Source organism: Chelon labrosus (genome assembly GCF_963514085.1).
Source record: "Chelon labrosus genome assembly, chromosome: 18".
NCBI classification, from domain to species: domain Eukaryota; kingdom Metazoa; phylum Chordata; class Actinopteri; order Mugiliformes; family Mugilidae; genus Chelon; species Chelon labrosus.
The window spans coordinates 21,403,814-21,423,094 of NC_140351.1; the positions used below are offsets into that span (position 1 = coordinate 21,403,814).

At 39.5% G+C, this 19,281-nt stretch overlaps 2 protein-coding genes across 2 annotated transcripts; both read right to left on the reverse strand.

The window, feature by feature from the left end:
- Positions 1–45: 45 nt before the first annotated feature.
- mcmdc2 (minichromosome maintenance domain containing 2) lies at positions 46–6,710 on the reverse strand. The gene is made up of 14 exons (XM_084565941.1): positions 6,321–6,710; positions 6,089–6,219; positions 5,933–5,992; positions 5,450–5,645; positions 5,164–5,286; positions 4,977–5,078; positions 3,079–3,207; positions 2,711–2,948; positions 2,405–2,610; positions 2,141–2,295; positions 1,543–1,722; positions 1,306–1,445; positions 414–523; positions 46–260 (listed from the first exon to the last, which is right to left on the reverse strand). Exons 1-14 carry the CDS (start codon positions 6,415–6,417, stop codon positions 94–96), a joined length of 2,034 nt encoding a protein of 677 aa, XP_084422067.1. The 5' UTR covers positions 6,418–6,710; the 3' UTR covers positions 46–93.
- A 143-nt stretch (positions 6,711–6,853) lies between these two features.
- sgk3 (serum/glucocorticoid regulated kinase family member 3) lies at positions 6,854–17,289 on the reverse strand. Its single transcript, XM_084565942.1, has 17 exons — positions 17,039–17,289; positions 12,528–12,709; positions 12,362–12,445; positions 12,121–12,193; positions 11,940–12,015; positions 11,703–11,778; positions 11,384–11,433; positions 11,247–11,304; positions 10,818–10,901; positions 10,593–10,724; positions 9,822–9,934; positions 9,602–9,638; positions 9,113–9,199; positions 8,737–8,832; positions 8,442–8,597; positions 8,151–8,240; positions 6,854–7,498 (listed from the first exon to the last, which is right to left on the reverse strand). The coding sequence occupies exons 2-17, from the start codon at positions 12,603–12,605 to the stop codon at positions 7,328–7,330; spliced, it is 1,461 nt and encodes a 486-aa protein (XP_084422068.1). The 5' UTR covers positions 12,606–12,709; positions 17,039–17,289; the 3' UTR covers positions 6,854–7,327.
- Between the last annotated feature and the right edge of the window lie 1,992 nt (positions 17,290–19,281).

The window sequence follows — 19,281 nt, forward strand, 5'->3', positions numbered from 1 at the left end:
TTTGATTGTTTTTACATCTAACAATATGGAGGAAAGGAACAATGGTGTGTGTGGTTGGTTGCCTACCTGTGTTTTTGGACCTTTAGAGAGGTATTACTCCTCTGTAATGTACATGTCTGCTCCTGGTGCATAGGCGTAGATAAAACGTAAGATGCTCTGGTGCAGCTCATCCAGGGTTGCATCTCTCCTGTGCAAACCTTCCACATCTCCCAAATCACAAGGAAATACTGCATCGGGTGGAATAATGAGGGCAGAGGCTCCTGTAGGGCGAGATGTACAATGAATGGTAATGCTGTCAAAAAGCATTTGATTCTGGCTTTTAGTATGCAATGATAAATACTATGCTTATGAACAAAATCATATAATGGAATATGATCTACAGAGAAAGTAAAAAAAAAAAAAAAAAAAAATACCATGCTTGAGTGTGATGGAGTTTTCACAAAGGAGTACAGCAATCACGGCGTCCTCCTCCAGCATTTGAGTTCTGAGACATAACTTGCAGTGGGCCTCGGCCAACGAGATCCTGTGGGAAAACACCATAAAAATGGACAGTCTAACTCGGAGCTAAATTAAAAGAAGCAATAACTTGAATCAAGTATTTGTTTTAAATTTAAATTATGTGAGGAAGCTACTGGACACTGAATATTACTATGGATAAAGAATTTATTACTCAACTCAACTTTATTTATAAAGCCCTTTAAAACAGCTGTGGCTGACACAAAGTGCTATACATAAAATACAACCTAAAATATAAGACATCAAACATAAGAGACAAATGCATTAACACAGAAATTGTTGCTAGGGTAGAGCTCATTTTATTAGTAACAATTTGATATTAGTTTTTTTAATTTTCCAGTCTGCTATAAAGTGAGAAATAATTACATGTCAGATAAATTAACTACAATAAAAGCTACTGTATTTCCCCCTAAATTATAGTCACAACAGAAAGCATACTTACTGTAGGAGAAGCAATCTGAGTAAAATGTAGGATGGAAACGATGAATCAAAACTCGGACAGGCCATGTAAATATTTTTAGATTTAGAGCTTAATGTAACTTACTGAAGATGGATTTATTTTCATAGATTTAGTTGCTCATAAAATGTGTCACCACAGTGGAAAAAGATTTGTAAACATTTGTCATAATAAATGAAAAATAGTGATCTGAGAGCAATGTTTGGATGCAAGTGTGCCATCTAGTGGTTGAGTGACACTACACAGGACACCATACAGCGTTTGGTTGTGATGCAGAAAAGTTAAGATGGAATATTAAAAGAGCAATAATTTATCCAGACTTCAGTTCTTACAGTAGTTTGATAGAGGCTACAGACATCTTGACACCCTGACTCTGTGTTCGGACTCTACGGCTCGCCATGTAGTAACCATGGATTATTTTCTCTGCTGCAGGGCTGAGCTCTACTTGCAAACCTTGTGCATGAGCGATCAGCTGAAAGACAGATTTGAGAACAGAAATTGTCAAAGCACTGTATTTAAATGAAAACAAAACTTTGCAGAGGGCCTGGTAACCGAACATGTTTGCTAACCTTCTGGTAGTCTTGAGTGGAAAACTCCCAGCAGATTGGGTTGTGGGGCTTTCCAGACTGTACTGCCTGCTGAAGGGTGTGGACGGTTTGGGCAAGCAGGGCCTGCTCTCCCACCCTATCCCTGCACTGAATGACGAGGCCAAAGGCGTCTGCTAATTGAACTGGTATGGAACCTATTTCCTGCTTACAATAAAGACACTGGAGATCAGAAAGCTGTCTGTAGCACTGTTTTAACAGTGATAACTGTCGACATTCTGAAATAACCAAGACGGTCTATGTCAGACTGAACCTTTGAAGCATTATTTGTATTTGTCCAAAACCTCTCTTGAACTTATCCCATTGCGTCTACCTCTTCTCTATAAAAGAAGAAAACAAAGCACGAATTATTCTCAAGGGGTCTCCCATGAACTAATGTGTGGGCAGGGCACTTCCTTCAAGAAGGCTAAATTGTCTCAATTTCCTGTTTTGCCTCTGCTACTTACAAACATCAGAGTCAAATGAAATGTGACATAAACTCAGTACACTGTAAAACAAAAGCTCACGTTCCATTAATATATGACACTATATTTGGCACAATGCAGCATGTTTGTAGACTCACTGCTGTTCCTAGTACAGAGCAGTCCTTCCCAGACCGACGAGAGGAGTCTGTAAAGGCCCAGAAGCTGCATTGGACTGGGAAGGAAAGCTGCTGGTCAGCATCCTCACCATACTTCTTCGCTGGGATGAACATGGACACCGTGTGGCTCTCCAAGACTAAGAAAAAAAAAAAAGTACAGTGAAGTACGTTCTTTTTTTTTAATAGGTGACAGAAATGCAAATTTGTAACAAATGGCAGTTTATATTAATTACTCTGGTACTGTACCTGACTGAATAGCATCCAACTTGTCCTTTTTATAACAGCCAAGATCTCCCAAGACACAAATACCCCCTGTGGCTAGCAGGGCAGAACCAGCATGGATGTTCGCAGTACCTGCTCCATGTTCGTCATGGGACAGGGATGCAAACAGCTCCCCCGAGGCCTGATGCCTGACCCCACGATGTGCCAAACTCAAGCTGTATGCCATTAGTCTAACACAAGGAGGTAAAGAGGGGAGTCAAATCACAAGTTTAGTGGGTTCATTTAGGATGTACCAACTTGTGCAATCCAGACCACTTGACTTTCATTTACCTGTCTAGTATGAGAGTGTCAGTAGCGACAGCTAGGAGATCCAAGTCGTGAAAGGTCTCTTTTGCATCTGTTCTAGTCTGCACCAAGCTGAGCAACAAGCTCAGCTTGAGTGTGTTATACAAGCCAGGAGGAGCAATGTGCAATGCAAAGCAGTGAGCTACAATACCAGAGAACCTCCAAGGACAAGAGGCCGTGCCCTTCAACAGCTCCTGGAAGCCAGCACTGACTTTGTCCCAATCTGTAAGTAGAGTTGTGAAAGATGCACAGTTTACATATACAGAGAGTCAAGATCTGTTAAGATTCATATCTGTGTGTTTGCCTATGGGATTTCTGCAGTTTTTAAACAGGATTTAAAAGTACTGCCTTACGCTCTGGCTCCCATGGTTGGACGTTATTTGCCTCTACACTCCAGGTAATGTTCGGCCACTGGTGCACATGCGCAGGAATCCCTAACACCCGGTAGAATCGCCCGATTCTCATCGAGTTACACAGCTCATCTGTGTGAGCAGAGGAAACAAAGAAATAATACTCAAAGGGGTTGTTCCCTGCTGTCTGGTGATTACTGAAGAAACATGCATGCCACCTACAAACTACTGCCAAGAGAAACAGAATGAGGCCTGCAGGACAAAGATTTCACTGTGTGCGAATTACACGGCAAGCTAATGAGTGTTCCTCGTACTTATTAACATATATGTTTAGTAACGGGAACCCACTGTATTGAATTCCTCCACAGGACTGGGTCAACAGAATATGTTAATCCCGGTGCTGAGATTTGCTAAGCTCTCAGGGGTACTGGCGGGTACAATATTATTAGAGGGGACAGAAACACTTAATATCCTACCATGAGGCACTGTGTGCAGCTGGCTCACACAAAAATCTATTTATTTGAACTCTCCCCCACTAAGTTTGTTTTCCAAAGTGAGCCTCATTTAGAATGCCAGAGAAAATTAATGGCAAGCCTCAGTACATCTGACTGTAAATATAAGCTATTATAACCACATCATTCAGGACAGGGAGAGAAGTAATTACATTTACAAACAAATAATCCACATTTACAGTTTAACGTGATTAATCTACAGTATATACTTTAAGACTTTGGCTTGCAATTGAAAACCATGCCTTCTGACCCAGCCTTTTCACCAACACAGTAAAAGTCGAGTGTTTCACATGGTACAGTGTCTTCAGAACAGAGTCTCTTTAAATAGCAATACACCGATCAGGCATAACATTATGACCACCTGCCTAATATTGTGTAGGTCTCCCTTGTGCACCCAAAACCGTTGTGACTCATCAGAGAATGGACATGGGCTTTCTGAGGGTGTCCTGTGGTGTCTGGCAACAGAATGTTGTTAGTGGGGGCCTTTGGGTCCTATGGGTTGAGGGGAGGGGCCTCTGTGGATCATCCCACAGATACTTGATCAGTTTGGGATCTAGTGAATTTGGAGGACAGGTCAACACCTTGTGCTGTTCTTCATGTTTTTTTGAGTTGTTCTTAAACCGTTTTTGTGTGTGTGTCTGTGTCAGGCTGCATCCTGCTGTTGATGGCTGCTGCCATCAATGAGTGTCATTGCTATGGGGTGGGGGTGCCTGGTCTGGTCTATGTGGGTGGTACATGTCTAAGTAACATCCACATGAATGCCAGGTCCAAAAGTTTCCCAGCAGAACATTGTATTGTCACAAGATGGTCAATGTTATTCACTTCTCCTGTCAGTGGTTTTAATGTTGTGGCTGATCAGCGCGTATATTTATATAGGTTAAATAGGTATAACCCACAATGTTTGAAAATATCTCAGGAATATCTATTTGCAGTCCATCAGAGAGATGAACTTGTTTTGACGTTTTATTAAAAAAAAAAAAAAAAAAAAAAAAAAAAATGCAGCTGTTCTTTGTAATAAAAAGACTCAAAGATGCCAAGAAATACAAAGGCCTGTTTGAAACAGCAGATCAGAGGTGAATCTTATAAAGGCGTAGTCACACTCTGTACTGTTTATGTTATGATTTTGTTTAAGGATTAGCTCACTCTGATACGGACATTTGGTATTGTGATGTGTTATTTTCACTCTATACTATTATAAATATTGCTCATGATGTGTCATGCATTATGCTAGTGCACATTTTTCTTCATCTGCTGACACTGCATTACTCACCCCTTTCAAAAAGCTATGGTCTTTTTTCTCTAACAATGACATTTCAGTCAAACAATTCATATACTGGATAATTAAAAACAGAAAAACAAAGCCTATATACACAGTAAACTTAGACGTACCTCTGAGAAACAAAGTGATGGATTGGTATCTGAATGAGCTTTGCTGATGGCCCCTAAGAACATCCAGTGCTTTCACATGGATCAGCTCAACCAGTTGTTTGTCTGTTTTCAAAAAATGACATATTCAGTACACAAGTACAAAACATTACCTATGCATGTACCTTGCTCCACGCAGCACTATTGTCACCTCCTAAAACTCTGAATTTTACATCCTCTTTCAGTGGGGAACTGCAGATCATGCAGCTGAAGTAATTTCTCACAGTAGCTGACTCTGTTGCTCCTGGTGCATGGACTCGGATGTGGTGGAACCCTAGAGCCGTCCAAATCAAATGAAACATTAATGCAACTTCAAGTACACAAATGTCTGAAGAACATAGTGTGTATGTACACACCCCACTGACTATGGTTTGATTTTACAGTTGCCAGTACAAACTAAAATGAAGGTTCTTAGGTGTCAAATTTAAATGTACAACCTGCAGAACAGGGGCAGTCCTCATTAACACAGAGGAACCTTGCCCCCTGGGTATATTTGGTGACCCTCGTCATGGCAATGACCAAGCCCTCCATGGAGACAGGCCTCATAGGGCCATACACACGAGGAAAACTACAAAGGTTCAGCGTGTACTCAGAGAATGGAGGCAGGTGTGTCAACTTCAGAACTACATTCACCTCAAAAGAAAGGATTAGAGACAATGTTACTGGACTGAGCTGATGTTTGGGTAGAGTTTCTTCACAGCAGACATTTTGACTTGACACAATAGGCGTAGCACAGTTAATGATGTCTGGTTTCCAATTTGGTACTACTTTTGTGTATGCTGGTTCACATGTCATGACCATCTGGAAAAATTAAAGTAACTGAGCCATCATTAATGCCACATGTATACATCAAAACGCAAATCAAAATGTATACCATTATATATTATTATATTATTGAGCTTAACACAGTTTACTCTTACCTGACTCTCTGTATGTATTTTTTCAATAAGTGAAAGTGTCTTTATTGCCAGGAAGCAAATCTAAATGAGGAATTAAGTAAATGCAGTCAACCTTACTTACAGTAGAAATGTAACTACATTTCATTTTAGCTAGGTTAGCTTTCAGTTTGTACTTACAGACTGAAACAAACGCGTGGCTTTTAGGGGGTCATGAAGAACACAGTCACCAAGAACAGGATCAACCTCTATTACATCGGAGGGATTGACACTAATACAAAACCTGTAGACTGCCTCAGTTCGCTGGGGGTCTGGAAAAGATGAGCAACCATTAGCTAAAGTTACTAGCTTAAATGTATTTCAGTGAGGTTAGCTTTCATGGCTACCAGGTTAAGTAACACAAATTGCGCACCGTTAACAGGTTTGCAGTCCTCGGCAAGTTTTTTAAGCCCGCCACTTCTGTCTAAATAGACCAATGCGGATTCTTTCAACGATAAAATGTCAGCCATTTTCCCTTTAAGGCGAAAATTTTAATATTTGCTTTAAACTACCGCGTAATCTAGCATGCTAACGAGAACCACGTTGCCATGGTGACCACTCAGCCGCGGCGGAGCAGCAGGGTTCAGGATGGACCATATATTATAAAATGAAAACCATTTAAATTGGACATAAAAACAAATAGCAAATAAATAAACAAAACACTGACACTTTTTAACATATTTACTATGATTTTTAATTTTTTTTAATTATTATTATTGTGCATGAGTACTTATTTGCCCGGCGAAGAAAATCATCGTGCATTTCTCATTACTGAATGTGGATAAATGTATTGGAGCAAAGCATAGCAAAAAAATAAACAGAAACAATTCAATAAAAAACAACCAAATAAGTATTCACAAAGACAAACGGAAAAGTAAATAAGTAAAAGACATGTTTTTACAAATGTGACCTATAAACCAAAAATGCTTTATTCAGTGGTCTCTCAAGTAATCCCTACTTCCAGCTAACGATGAATGAGTTCGTTTTTACAGTAATTACATGGACAAACAACAAATCCACAGTCAAATGGTGCCATTTTTTGTCGTTTTGCATTTTTTTGTCCAGTGAATTGTTCAAGTTTTTCAGAAAACTGGCTTATTGATTTTATTTAAGGAAGAAATGTAATGCTTAGATACTTAGTTAAGGCCATTTTAGAATAGAAGACAGCTGTCCTTAACTACTATATATATATATATATATATATATATATAGGTAAAATAGGAAGACTCTCTGGTACACCTTGTTCCAAATAAAATCAGTTTTAAGTGCAGAATCTTCCCAGCTGCTTGCTTTGGCTTCCTAGACCAAGTTAATCCATGGTATAAATTCTTCCCTTTAGTAAAAAAAGTTAAGGCAATTGTAGACCACATTGGGAATGTTTCATAGGAAAGCGTCATCAGAAGGTGGAGCGTAAGAGAAGCCCACAAAGGCATCATCGGCCTCCATAACACTAGCGTTGACTTTGGAATGTTCTTGAGTCCAACAGATGGAGTTGGGGACCATCTCTTCTGTGAACTCAGGATCAAAGTTTGAGATATCGCTGAAAGAGCTCTGCATAAAACACAGGGGAATAAAAGCATGGATTATATTAGCTTGGAGCAAATAAAAAATGAATGCATACTTAGAAGCACTATCTTGCTTTTACAATGTAGTTTAAAAACAGCATAAAAAACTAGACGCAAGGATGCCAAACAGACATCAAAGATCACAGCAGATGGCCAGCTAACACACTTCCTAACAGCAGACCACTGACCAGCTTGGTGTGGGCTTAAGAATGATATAGGTGATGTAAAATAATAATAAAAAAATAAATCATTCAGATCAACAAACACAAGACTAACTAGTGCAATCAAATACAATATCCCCTAATTAAATTACACCTATGTGAAGCTTAACAAGTTCAAAAATGTGGGAAAAGGGTATCTATTTAAATTTGCCATACTTCTTTTAAGGTTGCAGTGATAATTGTATTGAACTGCATATAACTGTCCACGTTTTACTATTAAACTTGTAACAAGAGTTCAGACAGTTTAGATCTCTGCTTAAGTAGACAGCGTATAAATATGATTAAATACAATATATTATAATAGTACCTCCTCTAATTTGTCATCCAGATCTAAAATCAGATGCAGCCCTGACAATTTGACTAATATCTGAAACACTCAGAATGTTCCAATTATTGATTAAGATGCAAATTATTTACCACATGGGGAGTGAACGGGGGAGGAATCTTCTTCTGTTCAAGGTCATCCCAGTTGATGGAAGAGAAGAATCTGTGTGCTTTGATCTCATTCTAATAAAATAAAATAAAGAATACATCCACCTGAGTATAATCTGTAGCAACAGAGAGGTATATTTCATATAATAATTTATTATTGACATTCATTTGTAATCTTTTGGCTGGGTTGACATGGTGCAAATCGGCCACCAGGGGGCGCTCAAAATGTGAAAATTCTGTTGCAGCAGAGAAAGGGCGTTAAATAATCACACTTACAAAGTCGTCTCTGGAGCCCAGTCTGTTCATGCCGTCTTTCTCCAGCAGGCCCTCAAGGAGAGACCAAGCTGTGCTAGATGCACCAGGACGCTTTGCCAGTGACTTGTGAAGGATGTTGTCATACATCTCGTGGGTGTCCCTGCTGTAGAATGGTGGCTAGGAAGTGAAAAAAAGAGAAGTATATAGATGAGTGGGAGAGTGTGGCAGCACGGGGAGCTGATTAAACATTTAGCACTAAAACAGATTTTCAGATGTGAGATATTTATGAAAAAGTGGCTTCAAAGTAAAAACTCACCAGGCCAAAGAGCATTTCATACAGCACTGAACCCAAACACCACCAGTCTACAGTATTATCATATGGCTGCTTCCTCAGGACTTCTGGAGCTAAGTACTGATCACAAGAAGCAAACAGACAATATATCATTGAATTTTACATTTTGTTTATTTACTACTAATTTTGTTCATACATCTTATTTTCATGTCTGTTCAATGTGACTCATGGCCAACACATTTAGCTGTTTACAAGTTGGAAATAACACACTTTCCCAATTGTCAACTGAACTATTCCAGCAAAGCTTGCAATGATTATTAAGTTTTGACACTGAAAGTAACACTTCTCTGGAAGACCCTGGTGCAAATTTAGTATTGAGCACACATGAAAATATTCATACCTCAGGTGTTCCACAAAATGTAGTGGTGGTATCTGTCTGGGAAATGCCTTCCTTGCACAACCCAAAGTCCGTCAGAACGATATGGCCCTTTAAAGAGAGGACACATGGGCATTTTTAGACAACGTGCAGTACAAGCAGCTTATTATCCTCAGGGACTAAGGATTCTATTGTTGACCAGGAATGTTGGCTGCAGCGTAGCTTCATCAGCCCCATTCACCGTTCCCTCACTTTCTCAATAGGGCTAGGCAGGAAAATCATTAGTACAACCTAATTCAATCACATGCACTCTGTCCAGCTGAACTGGAAATGACACTGATGGGACAAATATGACCGGAAAAGAAGTGTGCTCCAAGGGTTATGATTATATGTGATAAATCATCAGCATACTGTGCTCTACATAAAAATGTTACATTGTCAAACATGAGGCAATTGGGTCCAGTGCTATTTGGGTATATTGAAGGTTTAACAGGAACAAATATGAACACTCACCTCATGGTCAAGAAGGATATTCTCTGGCTTCAAGTCTCTGGAAAACATGAGTTGGAACATAGTTGTAAATCAGATGAGTTATCATGTAGGTGATACCTTTACTTTTATGCTTGCAAGCTTGATGATCAAGACATGGGGTATGTTTAGGATCTCGCTACTTAACATATATACTTTAGATTGTACGTTAAGAAGGTTTCATAACCACTAACCAGCCCCATACCTGTAAACAATGGTGAGAGAATGCAGATATCCCAGTGCACTTGCCATTTCAGCAATGTAGAACTTTGCTCTGGGCTCTGGAAAGGTTCGTTCTCTTTGAAGATGAAAGAAAAGCTGAAGGAAAAGTGACACAGTGAATTCTTTGTTAACATATTTTTTTAGTATATACTCATAATACAAGAATATATTGACTGGCCCTGTTTAGATCCAGTCATAGTTTTGCTCTCTGAATACAAATAAAAGCTGACATAATTTGGCTGCAGTAGAATATCGTGCAAACAGCTTCTGTCTTTAATGGAACACTACCCCAGTTTTGCAGAACTGCAAGCAACACTATTGTGTTTTTTCTGAATGAAAAAACGGTTTATGCAAGAAGATGTCAGCTGAGTAGGCGGTCCATTAATGTGGCCAGGAACCATGTGTGTACAAATTACTAAAGAAATCTGGTGACAACTGGCCAAATGAGGTCTCGGAGAGCTCAGTGAGAGGCAGATTTACTGGGATACAGACTGACAGGCACAAACTGCAGTTTTAAAACAGCTGATCACACTGGAAGGGGAACCACAGAGAAGGTCACACTCAGGAATCATTATTTACTCTGAGTGATATCGTAAAACAAATTAACACATGGCGGTGTGTTAGCAAAACTAGAGAGGTGCGGGATTATATTAAAGTTGCTCAGTGCGAATATCCTGTATTTCTGCATTGCTTAGCTTGTTCTTGTGACTCATTTGTGTGTGATCACATTATTCTCAAAACTGAAAGAACTCACTTCTCCTCCGTTGACAAAATCCAAGACGAAGTATAACTTGTCTGTGGTCTGGAAGGAATAATGAAGCCCAACGAGGAAAGGGTGTTTCACATTCTTCAGCAGCACATTGCGTTCTGCCATGATGTGTTTTTGCTGATTGGAAAAATGTATTAAAATTAACATTATTATACATTCTGCCCAACAAAATATGACTATAATTAAGGCAGTGTGTCATTGTAAAGATACCTCTTTTCTGTTGAGAATGACCTTTTTTTGTAAGACCTTGACTGCATAATACTTTCCATCATTTCTTCGTTTTGCAAGGAAAACCTGCATCGCACAACATACAAAGCACATTGAACCTCGCGTCAACACAGTAAATCAGAGCCATTCCCAATCTGAATCTCACTTCCTGAATGGAAAGGTCAACACATGCAGAACTAAAACTTGTTGTTTCCAAAACAGAAAGCAAGACAAACATTTCAAAATGTTTCTAAGTAAACTACTTAACACTCTATATTCTATTTCTACAAAGTTTTCAAAAATGGTTTCTGAAACTGCTACACTGCAGACAACTTTAACACATCCACAAACTGAGTTTCAGTCTGTGTCACTGTCTCAAAGCGAGATGAAATGAAAGCAGATGTATTTTCTGATATTGCATTGTTGACATACCTTCCCAAAACTCCCTTTTCCTATGACTTTCAAAAAGTCAAAGTCTGTGGGCTTGGCACTGAAAGAAACAGGACGCCACTTTAATTTCACCAATGTGAAAATTTGACTAAATATGTGTAAATGAGTAGTGAACATACTGTGGATTTCCAGACGGGCCCAGGTTAATGTTTCTGGAGGTAGAGCTGTTCTGTTAAACAGCAGAAAAAACATTATTTAGATTAGCCACCAAGATGCAACAAAAAGGCTCAAAAGATAAGACACAACATGTGCTATATTAACAATATAAGTGAAATTAACTGAAATATACTCTAGATTTAAATATCATATGAATGTTCAGATTAAAAAACACATGTGGACCATTCCAAACATCAACTGACAAGATGCAGTCAGCAGGAAAACCGTATACATCAGACATAAAGAAACTGGTCCACAAAAACGGGTTGATCAGCTACTCACTTTGTCATCTTCATCTTCAGAGGCATCTGAAAGGTGTTGCATTTTGTCCATCACTAGAAAGGTCCTCACATCTGGACTGTGAAATAAAATAATTTCATTTAATGCAAAAAATAGCTAAACAAATTGAATCCAATTAGATTATTTGATTCAGTTCGCAGAAAGAATTCATCCTATTAAAGTCTGCAATGCGTCTACAGTATAATGAAATATGATGACAGCGAGAACACCAACACTTACTGGTCACAAAGCTGAGGATGCGAGACAATTCGCTTGATGAACTCATGCAACCCTGCTCTTCTTTGCTTGATGAACTCTATTGGGCAGATGCATATATTGTATTAAAATCACATCAAAAAGAACATCTGCTTCTCTCTCGACGTGTCTGGTATATGTATGTTAGCGTACTGCAGACACTTACCTGGTTCAAAGTTGTCCCCAAATATCCTCTTTGCAGGAATTTTCAAGTTCATAGACGGAAACTGTTTCCGTAACTAGGTTAAGAGATACGAGAGCAGGAGAGAAAATTATGTAAGAGGGAGGAAGAGTTTGTGGTCATAAGTCTATAATTACTCTAAATGTCAATGTGAACAGCATGACACACAAGCCAGTAAATCCGAGACTAAAGGACTTATAAACAGAGTGGTGATATGTTAACTCACCGTGTTGTACAGTTTATCAAACTCTGCGTATCGCCTGAAGACGAACCACTCCTGTTGTCCAACAGTGACCATCACTTTGTAAACCTGAAGGAAGGCAAAGAGAGTTAAAGTAAACATAATGATAATATTAGTGCAAAATAAATCCGATGAACAGTACAGCACGCACTGTATAACGTTTTTTCTTGTCCCTCTGCTCATTGTGGCAGGGTATGCTGACATTGGGGACACTGGATGGCTCCTCCATCTTGGGGTCTGTCGACGTTCAAAGGTGCAAGGTCATAAACAAAACGCTCCTCCCAGGCAAACACTTCAAGTATACCGCTGGCCAACCTCCATCCTGGGTCACTGCTGCATAAGAGAAAAGAGAACAGACCACCACAACCAATGTTATTGAGGAACTCAAACCAGTTATTCTACTCTACACACATTTCAGATTTCCCTATCTCTATGAATGTTGATTAATTGGATTATGTTTTGTAAAGTGTTTCTTTGATGTGAGCTGTAATGTATTCTGGCCGATTGTGAATCAGTGGGCAAGAGTAGCTACTTGGCCTAATTATTGTTTAAGCTCGTCCTCGCTCTCAATTAACTCACTAATTATACAGGCCAAGGTAAAAGGGGATGCTTGTCAGTGGTAAAAAAACAAAAGGTCACCTGGCCACTGGGCGCTTGCAAGCAGCTTTAGTGCCAATGTCACTGTTATGGATAAACATGATATAGATCAATCTCCCTCTCAAGGGTCCTTTTGAACAGCTACTTGTTCAGGCCCTCATCTGAAGCTGGTTTATTACTAGTGTAACTGTAACTGGTGTAATTTGTATTGGGGAGGGTTCGGTCAAAACACAACCATTTTCTCTCCTCCAAGAATAAAATCCATTGTTCTTTTTCTTTGACATGCAAATGGGCAGAAGACAAACGGCCAGTACGCTTTCTTTTAAATGTTTACTCTTTGTGACTTCCAAAGCGTTTCAATGTTCTTGACTCTAAAAGCACATCTGGTTGAAGTGATCTTTTTCTTAAACGCTTAAGAGTGCAGTGAGAGTACACAGAAAACAACAGACGGGTCAGTGAGCTGCAACATGACAGCAGGCAGGCTCCCTCCTCCTGAGCAACCAGTTAACTCATGCCTTCCTCTCAGCATTTATGTCACATCCTCACTCTGTTCTGACTAGCCTCAATAAAATAGCACATTAATAGACAGATATCACAGCAACTATTGCTCTTTAGGCTTATTTTTTTTTCTTTGCTGTAGTGATATCTGCCTTTTTCCATTGAGAAACAGGTGTCTGTATTTATGCATTCATCTCACACAGACACTCTCTGTTACATATAAAGACATACAAGCCTACACTTATTCACACATTAGCTCTCACACAGGTTCACTGACGGTGAGGAAGATGGACGTGACAAGTCTAACAGCATATGTAACAAATACTGTATCCTGTATTCAATTTTACTGGGGACCCGGTAGGAAGATATTTTGTGTACTAAATACATTTCACACATTGTAGGTTATGTAATGTCTTTTTGTTCTACAAGGTCTTTGTCCTGCTGCTCTGACTTGTCTATTGTTTTATGTCAGTGAGGTCAGCCTAGTTTGTCTGACACAATCTCACTGCTGTTTGCTGAAAACACATGAAAAACCTGCTCTGTGTCAACTTTCCCCATCTGCATATTGACGCTGAACACATCCTGGAGGAATATCTCATTCTCCTCACGTTAGGGGTGAGGGGAGGGTAAAAGAGTGGCACTCTTTAAAATGCATGTGTGCAGACGGAGGGACCTTAATGCCCCCTTCACCACCAGCCCAGCTTTCTCTTTTGTAACTATGTGCAACTTTCTTTTTGTTTCACTTTCGCCCACATTAATGAGGACCAGACATAAGGAGGCAAACAACAACACTGGCATTTTCCTCCAACTGAAATGTTCTTCATCTTAGGCCAAAAACTTTTATTTTTACACTACATGGTTTAGTCTATTAAAAGCTCATTACACCCCCTCATAGCCCAAAGCAACAGCTTTATTTGACTTGTTAAGCCACATCAATGGTCCAAATGAAACCAAAAATATTCCGTTCAGTTTGCTGGACAAGTGAACAAACTATCAAAATACTTGCTTATTACAACAAGTCAGCTAATTGACTTTTAAGTTCATCCTAAACTGGATCTTAAAATGCCAGCGACACATTTTGTTTTGGTGTGAATCACTTCAGTTCTTTTCTGCTTTTACAACCTGATGTTTATGAACCAAAACGGCTGCACACTTCCCTGGGCTGCCTCACATCTGTGCCTGTTTTCATGGTCAAATGGCTCTGTACGTCACTGGGTCGGACCCGCTTTTTAACATTCCAGAGATATTTTTGTTCAGGGGGAAAGAACCTATAACCATCTAGTGAAACGTATGTTTTAAGCTGACACTGCTAGTCCTAGATAATGGAATGCCACAGCTCACCACACCCACTAACAGAGATTGTCAAGTTTGTTATAAGGATCGAAACAAAGCTTGGGTGGCAGAATTAGAGATTAATGTTGAGCACATTCCCTCGCTGCAGTCTAAGCCCAGCATGCCCTGCAATCACACCACAACATGAAATAACTTGTGCTGACAGGCACAATTACGGCGGGCTACAACACAGGATCAAAAATAGCATTCTTCCTGCTTAGCTCAGGCGTACATCCTTGCCACTGAATATCCTATGGGGTTGTTCAACTTTTTTTTTTCTGCCTGTGCGGCTCCGTATCATGCGTGTCAAGGACTTTTAGCGAGAAACCAAAGCAGAAGTCACGCTACAACAGTAAATCCGGTATGAAAGCTCATGGTTAACCCATGCAAGGGGAAAACATTTGAAGGGATAACCACAGATAAACTTGTTTTAGGCTTTCCCAATGCATGAACAGGAAGACAAACTAAGTGAGAAAACATTTTATAACCTTTAATTAGACTAGCTATTTTAGCTTCATTAAACTGTACTTATGCATAGACTTTTATATAAACTTGTATATGTAGTATTTTGAATTTCACCTAGAATGTTTAAACTCTTCTGATAAATGTAAAGAATAATGGATAACAGCAAACACTATTCTAATTTAGAGGTATCTCATTAAAATGCAACAGAGACACATCTCCGATTGAGGAAGTGCAGCTGGAGAAGTCTGAGGGGCATGAACTCAGTCAACCTTGATAAGTGCAACCAGCCTCAGCATTTGACCAAAATCTTACCCCTAACCTGACAGTCCAGACGACGCACCGACATCCACAGTGTGCACACTTCCTTTTAGAAACAAAACTGAACTGGAAAGAGGACGGAAACCGCTCCAGCAGCTTCTCTGCGTGAGTTTTGAAGTAATGCCGGTGTGCGTTTCTGAACGACCACGGTTACCACAGTTCTCAATACTATATTTGCCTATTTACACACTGACTCGCCAAAACATTAGGTCGATTAATGAAAACAAATGCTTTTGTAATATAAAGTACACAAAAGCAGATGTATTTTCTGATATTGCATTGTTGACATACCTTCCCAAAACTCCCTTTTCCTATGACTTTCAAAAAGTCAAAGTCTGTGGGCTTGGCACTGCCACACAAAAGAAGTACACAAAAGTGCTTCTGTTACTTAGCCTAGCCCGAAAGATGGAGTAGTAATGGCAACATGTGACAGTACAACACAATACAACTCCATCCACAGCCTCCAAAATGAAAACACAATTGTTATCAGTTATCTCTCTTATCAGTTATTTTAAACAAATGCTCAATACTATAACCTTCATGAAGATTAGATTTAGTGCAGGACTGCTATATTAGAGTGCATTCATATTCACCAGTGAATCTAACAAACTGGCAAGTGAGTATATATGGCCACCTGTTGATATTAAAATAAAAGCAGTGAACTTCCTGAAGTCAAACGGAAAGATCTGCGCACAATCTAAATATATTCAGTGACAAATAAGGGGAAGTAATTATGTAGAGAGGGATCACCAAGAGAAGCACGCTTCTTGTCACTGCAAATTTTAATGTTGAGTCAACGTACTCCCCGTACTCCCCACAGGGCACAGCACACAGCTGAACCAACAAGGAGATTCATTTTGACAGCTTCTGGAGTATGACACATAATTTCTCCAGCCAGAACTATATTAACCTGGATAACACTTGCCTTCATGGGCGCTGCATTTAAAAGGCCTCGGCTACTCCTGTTAACCGTGGTCTTCCTGTGAGGCTGACGGGTTTACTAACTCCGGAACGACTTCTAAATCACAGCACATATCGCGTGTATTACAGGAGGGAAAAACTCATACCGTCTCCAGTCGAGGGCAGGAGGAAGAAGTGGGTGAGGAGGAGGAGGAGGTGGGGAGGAGATGGACACACACACTCAAATAAAATACCTACACGCACATAACAGGAGGTTTAACCTGCTCTAAAAGGCAAACAAACACAATAACGCTTATGCTAAAAACTGTAACGACTCCTGGATTGCCGCGAGGGCTAAACAACAAAGTAGCTAAATTAAAGGGTTTATAGATGTTTTCCTTGAGTCGAACTTCAAACGGAAGAAGTTAATGTTGTGTAATAACTACTGCTACCAAGTATTGTGGTGTCACTTGGTGTTTATTTTGTCTTTCCTCGTTTACTGCTAGCCAGCGTTAGCATAACCTGAACAAGGTTTACATGAACATCACGTACCTTACAGTATTTTGATGCGGTGCTCGTCTATTTTAGCGGCTCCAGCGGGAGGGGGGTTCGCTTTACCGCATTTAAACTTTCAACAGAGCGAACATTCCTCCCGTTCTGAGTCGAGACAGAAGACTTCAAATCCCCAAGAGCCGAAAGTGTGTTTTCTCGCTGGTGGCAAGCGTCTGACAACTGGGAGAAGCAGGAAACATCAGTCTTTCCTGGCCGTAGAAAGTTCCAATGAAATTTGTCACGGGACCGCACACGGCTACTACTGCCATCAACGGCACAGAATGCACCGGGACACTTCCGGTTCTGCATTTCATAATATATGCACAGAAAATTATGTAAGCATAGGGACGCTTAAACGTAGTTAAATTCTGTACTGAAATGCCATTTTAGTGTCTTTATTTCAGTATTTCTATTTATTTACACCTTTGCTCCACTGTAGGATTAACATCATGCCATAAACATAACGTGCCTTTTGCTGCACAAGCTATCATTAGTAAATCATTAGCCATAACCTTAATTTTTTTCCCCCAACACATATATGAATCAGTGTTAATAACTTTCACAACTCTGACTTGAGGGTTTTTTTTGTTTGTTTTTTATTGTGGTGTTGCTACTTTATACTGGATCAACTTGGGGGGTCCAAGTCAAAGCAACATATCTTTTTCCTGTGTACATATCACAATATGTTAATCAAACACATATATCCCACATAGTTATTAGAGTCTTCACCACATAAGCGAAGATAATTAAACTGTTAAAAGACATGACAGGAACTCCAGATTAGGTAAAGTTGTTTTAAAGGCCCTACACTAATTTGAGTCAACACTGTAATCTAGTGCAATACACATTAGACAGTAGAAAACATGTGGGGTTTTGGTTTACTGAAAATTTTTGAAACCTCCTGAAATTCACTTTTCCCATCAGTCCAGCTTTGAAAACCTTGTACATGATAGCTGGAAGATGACGTCAAATTTGTAATAGACAACATAAAGTAATGTTGTTTAAACGGTTTTACTTTCTGTTGTATGTTTATCTAGTTTGATAACATCTTTGGATGTTACAAATCGTTGTTCCAAAGCGCAGGTCCAGGGCTTTTATTTTGAAGGCGCAGGAAATAACTTCCGGCCGTGTTGGTGTTTACTTGGCACATTTACGTTAACCATCAGGAATGACCACATTGAGAAGTCAAACAGTCAAACAGTGTCACCTACAGGTAGAAAGGCTGGACATGCCTAACATTCAAATAATAATAAATACTTATTTCACGGAGAAAATTCATGAACAATGAGAACCACCAGGGGAACTACATAAATCGAGTAATCGCACTTATTATGCAATACACATCAAAACTGTTCCAAGAGAATGAGACATATCAAAGTCATGACCAAGGTGCATTGATAAATAAGTTATGAATATGCTTTGAACTTTCAGCGTATACTTTTTAGTAGTAACATCTGATGCCAGAATCCAAACAGACGCATTGCACCACTTTCCCTATATAAAAAAAAGCTATGTCCCGAGCCGACCTACCTGCATAGAGCTGCACCGATGAGTACTAACTGTGTGTTGTGACGTTTTTCTAATGCGATCTATTGAAATGTTAAGACGGGTGGACGCATTAACAAAGCATATTTTCATTTGCGAATAGTGTATTTTATATGCATAACGCAACAAACGGTGTGTAAACTCCAAAGTTTTGTCCACTAGATGTCAGCAAAACTCTGTTTGCAGAGCTGCCCGTAAAACTGGAAGGGAATACTGTGTGCCTTGTTTCACTCACTCCAGCTACAATGCCTCAAGGCCGTTTTCTCAAATATGATTATAAATAGAAAGTAAACACGAGTACTGTAATAAAAGTCAGTGTATGTAACCGAGGTTCATAATAATGCATTATATCATCAAAGCAAACCTTGTTGGCACTATGAAGCCCAAGGCATACGGTGACACAATCAGTGTACAGTACACTTCAATATAGACGTGTCTATCTCGCAATAAAAAAATAAATAAATACATAAAGGAGAGCTATTATTTCAACTAAAAGTAAAATAGACTTGTGTCCTGAGGACAAATGTAGAGCCGATGTAGCCGTATGGTAAATATAAGATATATGAAACACATTATGTGTCTGGAAACTCCCTGAAACCCCCTGAATAGCCCCCGTACCCCACTTTGAGTCACCACGGTCTTAATGAAAAGATCCATTCTGCTGCAAGAGGTGACAGCACACTTGTCTCACCTAAAGC

Coding starts and splice junctions, on each gene's coding strand:
- mcmdc2 (XM_084565941.1), bottom strand. CDS start 6,417: ATGGCTGACATTTTATCGTTGAAAGAATCCGCATTGGTCTATTTAGAC. Junction 2,296..2,404: donor GTTGGATGCTATTCAGTCAG/GTACAGTACCAG, acceptor TTTTTTTCTTAG/TCTTGGAGAGCCACACGGTG. Junction 261..413: donor CTCCATCACACTCAAGCATG/GTATTTTTTTTT, acceptor CTCGCCCTACAG/GAGCCTCTGCCCTCATTATT.
- sgk3 (XM_084565942.1), bottom strand. CDS start 12,605: ATGGAGGAGCCATCCAGTGTCCCCAATGTCAGCATACCCTGCCACAAT. Junction 9,200..9,601: donor ATATCCTTCTTGACCATGAG/GTGAGTGTTCAT, acceptor CTCTCTTTAAAG/GGCCATATCGTTCTGACGGA. Junction 8,833..9,112: donor CATTTTGTGGAACACCTGAG/GTATGAATATTT, acceptor TCTTGTGATCAG/TACTTAGCTCCAGAAGTCCT.